General features: G+C 64.6%; 1 protein-coding gene across 1 annotated transcript in view; it reads left to right on the top strand.

The window, feature by feature from the left end:
• Positions 1-1,566: 1,566 nt before the first annotated feature.
• The window catches only part of ERFE (erythroferrone), an 8,381-nt gene continuing 4,143 nt past the window's right edge, over positions 1,567-5,804 (top strand). Inside the window, 4 exon segments of the mRNA XM_007452912.1 lie at positions 1,567-1,737; positions 2,295-2,315; positions 4,207-4,329; positions 5,744-5,804. The exon segment at positions 5,744-5,804 is cut by the window's right edge and continues 17 nt beyond it. Coding sequence (XP_007452974.1) covers positions 1,567-1,737; positions 2,295-2,315; positions 4,207-4,329; positions 5,744-5,804 — 376 coding nt within the window.

Raw genomic sequence — 5,804 nt, 5'->3', positions numbered from 1 at the left:
AAATTGTATGAAGATAAAGACAGAACTCCTTTGCAGTTCTAATTTGCCTTTCAGTAAGTCTCATAGAGTAAGTTTGTAGGACACACCCTGGCGGGGACAGTCTCAGGGTGGGAAGGGTGTTTTTCTCTTTAAACCCCCCCAAAACTACCACCATCCCCCCATCCTACAGGAAAAGAGGCAGAATCACAGGGAAAAATTAACATCTAATACCAGGTTTTTTCTAAAGTATTAAGTGTTTCCTGTCCCCTGTAAACAGTGCAGGGGTGGGGAAGACCGAAGGCGATGCGGTGAGGCCCTGACTGAGGATGACCCCCAGCCCCTCCCCCAGGCCCTGGCTGCACTTGTTGAAATTGGTGGAGCCACTCTCTGAAACAGGACAGGGGGAGGTCCCCCCTCTTCTCAGAAGAGGTGGAAATCATCCCTTGTGAGGGTGGCAGGCCCTTGTAAGGTGCAATCCTCAGCTGTGCCCTTCCCTTGAACCCCCTGAATAAAAGCACTGTTTACCCACCAGGTTCAGGCCCCTCGGGGAGGGACACAGGAGAGCCTGGAGTGCCAGCCTCGGCAGTCGGGGCGGGGTATGGGCCGAGTGGACTGTAGGGGTGGAGAGGCGACGCGCAGGTGATAGAACAAACAGCCCAGGGAAGAGTGAAGGGGCTGCTCTTTTCCGGGAGGAGCCTGGACCCCAGGCCTGCAGGGCCTGGTCCACCTGTGCCCGCGGCGTGCCCTGCGCTGATCCTGGTGGGCTGCGGGTAATCTGGTCCCGGGTCGGATCGGCCCCCCCGCCCCGACCCCCCGGCCCCCGGGTCGAGATTGGGCTCAATCCTCCCAGTCCAGGCCTCAGGGCGCCCGCTTCAGTGCAGGGCGCCTGTCCCCGGCTGTAGATTTGCTCCGTGCCCCACCCCCGCTCCCGGAGGCCCTTGTAGGTGCGCCCTGCTGGGGAGGAAGAGCCCATCCCTGACCTCAGGGCTCCCCAGCCTTGGCGAGAAGGCTGCGTCGGAAGGGAGGGGCCCCCGCCTGGGAAAGGGGCTCCAAGGAGGGACCCTGACGGTCTTCGCGCTCCGATGTGCTCAATCTAACACGCAGGGCGCGGCCGGGAGAATGGGGAGGAGGCGTCTCGAGGTCCCCGCAGAAGACGCGCGGGATTGGGAGGGGAGAGGGGTGCCCCAGGTCGGGAGAAGGGGCGTCCGGGCTCCCCGCCAAGCAGAAGCGCGGGACAGAGCGCAGGAGGGACCGGGAGCCCCGAGCTGGGGCGGAAACGCGCTCGACAAGAGGGGGCGCTCAGGCCACGGCCAGCCAGCGCTCCCCGAGCCCCCTGCCTCCCCTGTACTGCCTTCCTCGACCCCGCGCCCCCTTTCCTGACGCGTGCCCCGCCCCGCAGCGCCCCCTTCCCTCCCCGCAGCGCCCCCCCGCCCCCGCGGCTGCAGCGCGCGCGGGAGCCGGGAGGGGGCGCCGGCGGTGATGCGCGCTCTCCGGGCGACGCGGGGGATTCAAGCGCGTTATAAGGCGCGGAGCCGGAGGGCGAGCCCCAGACGCAGCGCTCGGAGGAGAGAGGGACCCGCCGCCCGCATGGCCCCCGCCTGCTGCCCTGCCGGAGCCCTGATGCTCGCGTACGCGGGCCTGCTGGCCGCCGCCGCGGGCCTCGGCTCCCCGGAGCCCGGCGCGCCCTCGGGGAGCCGCGCCCGCGAAGAGCCGCCGCCCGGGAACGAGCTGCCCGCGGGGTCGGCCGCCAGCCCGCAGGTAGGACGCCGCCCGACTACTCGCCCGGGCCCCAGCGCCCCACAGACCTCCGGGCCTCAGCTTCCCCACCCGGAGCCCGCACCTCCTGAGCTCCAGGGCGCCCCGGAGGCGGAGGGCGCTTGCTTCCGGGGCGGTGGGGAGCGCGGCGCCGCGAGCGGGGACCTGGGCTGGCTTGGGTGTCCTCCTTTGTAAAGTGGGCAGAAAAACGCTTAGCTTGCGGGGGAGGCCCAGGAGGTCTGGACGCCACCTCACTGCACCTCCCCACGGGCGCCTTAAGGCCAGCCGTGGCCTTGGCTTTTTGGGTAGTTCTTTGGCATTGAAGCAAAGTTCTACCAGACCGGGGGAAATGCCTTTTCTTTGGGGACTTCTGCGTTGGGAAGTGAGTAACGTGTAAATAACTTCATTCTCCTGAAATTGGGAAGAACGTATTTGTAAAAGTGTGAGCAAGTTACTGACCACCACCGCACCCCACCCCTGCCCCCAATCTGTTTGGTGCAAGTCTCTCTGGAAAACAAAAACTGCCTTCCTGCTGGTTGGGGAGGGTGCAGGGGAGAAAGGGGTGGGGTGCCGGGCCCCCAGTGACGTGTGATTTCTGGCCGAGGCCGGTGATGCTTAGCTCTGCCTGCTTCTTCCTTCCCTTGCTGCACAAGAGGGTGCTCAGGTTGGAGGAGGCTGGGGAATTGGGGCCTTCAGAGGGGCCCTCAGTGTGGGTGGGGCCTTTCAGACAGGGAGGTGAGGGCCGTCGGGGAAAGAGCTTTGAGTTTCTTTTTTCTGAAGATGCCTGTGGGCAGTGTAAAGGGCAGAGCCTTGCTGGGGCCTCAAGCCTGCACCTCTGCTCTCAGCATCACTCTGGGAACCATGATGCCCCCGCTAAAGAACACCCCCATTAAAGACAGGAGGAGGTGGTGGCCAGCCCTGCCTGCCCCCTGGGAGGGGCCTTCCTGAAGCCCTCGTTCCCGTCACCTCCGGCCACTTCCCATGGACTGAAGGCAAACCCTACCCAGCCAGCCAACCACAACCCCTGGGGGGCAGGGTTGCCAGATGTTGGGCTGTGGTGGCCAGGAAGCAGAGGGGCTTCACATGCTTCCAGGTGGGGTTCTGGCCTTGGACTCTCCTTGGGCCCACGGAGGCTCCTTTCTGAGAGCCCCTGGAGGCTGGAGACTTCAGTCGGCCAGGGCAGTTGCCAGATACCCACCCATACTGCCACAGGCCCATCTCCCAGACCCCCAGACCAACGTGGTCCCACCTGTTTCAGTTCCCCAAACCAAACTGGGGTCTGAGTCCTTCCACAGGCTACTGGTCCAGCTGGGAGGGCCAGTGTGGCACACCATCCAGCCCATGTAGAATCCTCCTGCCACGTGTTTCCACTGAGGGCAGCGTGAGGCCGTGAAGTGAGGCCACAGGTCCTGGTGTCTGTGGAGAGGAACCAGTGGGGGGTGCCTCGCGGGGCCCAGCACCCAGGGAGGTGTGGGGAAGCCCCAGGCACTCTGAGGCCTTTCCGAGGCCTCTTCATCCCACCCAGGCTCCTCCATCACAGAAGCCCGTCCCCATCACAGCACACTGGCTCCTGATGGGAGGCCCCGGATCCTTGCAGAGGGGCTGCCAGACCACTGAGTCTGCCTCTGACGAAAGGGCCTGGTGGCTCCAGGATCCCAGGGTCCTTCCATCAGTCACCGGAGTCGGCACCCATGACCTCATCTAAGCCCTCTTGAGCCAATTCCCGTCCCAGCTGGCAGCCCTGCCTGGAGCTCAGGCTGTGCGAGGCCCGCTGCCCAGAGGGCCAGGGCCTCTCCCTGCAGGGTACCTCCTGGATCTCTCCTCCGAGCCAGGACTAGTCACAATGCACCGGGAAGGGGGTGGACATTTCTGGAACCATCACTGTCCTCGCTTAGGTCACGCGTCTCAGAAGTCCTGAGGCAGATGGGTGGTGTCACATGCCGTGCAGGTGCCTGGAGTCATGATACCTCAGTGCTGGACACCCTCCTACCCCGGTCCCCCTCACAGCACTGGACTGTAGGCTTAACATCCCTGAGGGCTGAAATTGGCCTCCCTGGAACTTCGGACCATCGGGCTCGGGCGGGGGACCTGCTGGTAGTCGGGGGCCCTGCCTGAGCACCCGTGGAGCCGGTGATCTGATCCTCTGACTCCCAGGAAGGTGCATTCACTGCAGCTCCCGGGACGGAAGCTGGGACAGGCCTGGTGGCCCAGCAGAGCCCGATTCCCACATGCTCTGAAGCTCCGCACCCCGTCTTCCTCCACCCATGCCCAGGGGCCTCTTCTCCTGAAAAGTCCAGGCTGTGGAGTGGCCTGTTCCCCAGGGGTCGTCCTCCGCGGGGCTGGGGGCCGGGGCTGTGCTGTCTTGGAGGGCGCAGTGGCAGGGGCCCAAGGGTGCCAGAGGCCAGTCCTGCACAGTGACCTCCTGCAAAGCGTCCAGGGGAGGCAGACCAGCTGATGGCGGCTGTGTTCCAGGAGCCCCCCGTGGAGCAAGTGCGCGGCATCGATCCCCGAGATGCCTGGATGCTCTTCGTTAGGCAGAGTGACAAGGGCGCCAACAGCAAGAAGGGGAGCAGAGGCAAAGCCAAGAAGTTGAAGGTGAGCCCTGGAGCCCCAGCCAGCATTTTGTGTGTGTGTCCTGGGGGTGTGTGTGTGTGTCCTGGGTTGTGTGTGTGTGTCCTGGGTGTGTGTGTCTTTGTGTGTGTGTGTGTGTGTATGTGTGTGTGTGTGTCCTGGGGTGTGTGTGTGTGTGTCCTGGGTGTGGGTGTCTTGGGTGTGTGTGTGTGTGTGTCCTGGGTGTGTGTGTCTTGGGTGTGTGTGTCTTGGGTGTGTGTGTGTGTGTGTGAGCCCCCACCCACGGGCCTTTCCCCAAACCCCCAGTCCACCACCACCACCCCACACCCCTCACTGGCTCCCACTGGACACCCTGAGCATTTTCAACAAGCACAGACCCTCACGCTTGGGCCAGAGGGCACAGAAGTGTCAAGCTGGGGCCTAGTGACCCTGAGTTTGGGGCCTGTTCCAACCATTTACCCTGCACCCCTAGAATGCCAGGCAGCCTCACTGGCTCCCCGCTTTCTCTCCCCTCTGCATCCTGGCACGGGAGGCCTGGGCTGGCCTGGTAGGGCAGTCAGGGACCAAGCTGGAGGTGGGCTGGGGTGACAGTCTGGTTCCTAGTGGCTGGGGGACATGGGGGCCCTGGCAGCTGCTGGCCCCCACTCATTCAGCCTGGCCAGGGACCTGGCACCCGGTCCTGATGGCTGACTCTTGCCTTGAGCCCCAAAGAGGGCTGTGTCCCCTGGGGTGAGCACTCTGGTCACAGCTGTGCTGCCCATGCTGAGTTTGGGTCTTACCCTGCCCCAGATCTGACCCAGTGACCGAGTGCCGGGCTCTGAGCCTGAGGCAGCCGGGCTGCTGGGCTGTCACCATGGCCTGACCCGTCACCTCCGACGCTGAGCTGGGGGCCCTCCTTGCAGGGCACTTCCTTGCTCCTGGGTGGGTACCAGCCCAGCCCAGTGAGTGGGCTCCTTGAGGAGCCCAGGCCCCAGTGCACTTCCTTGCTCCTGGGTGGGTGCCTTGCAGGGCACTTCCTTGCTCCTGGGTGGGTACCAGCCCAGCCCAGTGAGGGCTCCTTGAGGACCCCAGGCCCCGGTGCTGGGCCAGGCACAGGGAGGACTTGCCAACTGGTGCCGAGACAGACCTTGAGAGTCGAAAGCAGCCTGGCGTGTCCCTCCCTCCCCTTTTCCCTCCATCAGGAAATCCAGCCCCACTCGTGCACTTTCCTTCCCCCGAGCCCTGCCCCCAGGGGCCCCACCACCCTGAGGCCCTGTGCTTGCAGCTTTCACTGCCTCCTCAGGGGAATCAGAGGCCCGGGAGGCTGACCTCCACCTCAGGGGTCAAAGCAGGAGACCCGCCCCCCTTGCCAGGCTCGGTGGCAAGAGCTTGCAGAGGGGGTGCCCGCGGTCCCCAGCCTGCCTTTTCAGATGTCTTCACCGTCAAGCTTCTCTTTCAGCTCGGGCTGCCAGGTCCCCCAGGACCCCCCGGCCCCCAGGGACCCCCGGGCCCCATCACCC

The sequence above is a fragment of the Lipotes vexillifer genome, unplaced genomic scaffold, assembly GCF_000442215.2.
Source record: "Lipotes vexillifer unplaced genomic scaffold, Lipotes_vexillifer_v1.1 scaffold652, whole genome shotgun sequence".
NCBI lineage: Eukaryota > Metazoa > Chordata > Mammalia > Artiodactyla > Lipotidae > Lipotes > Lipotes vexillifer.
The sequence above is the reverse complement of the archived record's forward strand: the minus strand, read 5'-3'. Positions and strand labels throughout refer to the sequence as shown.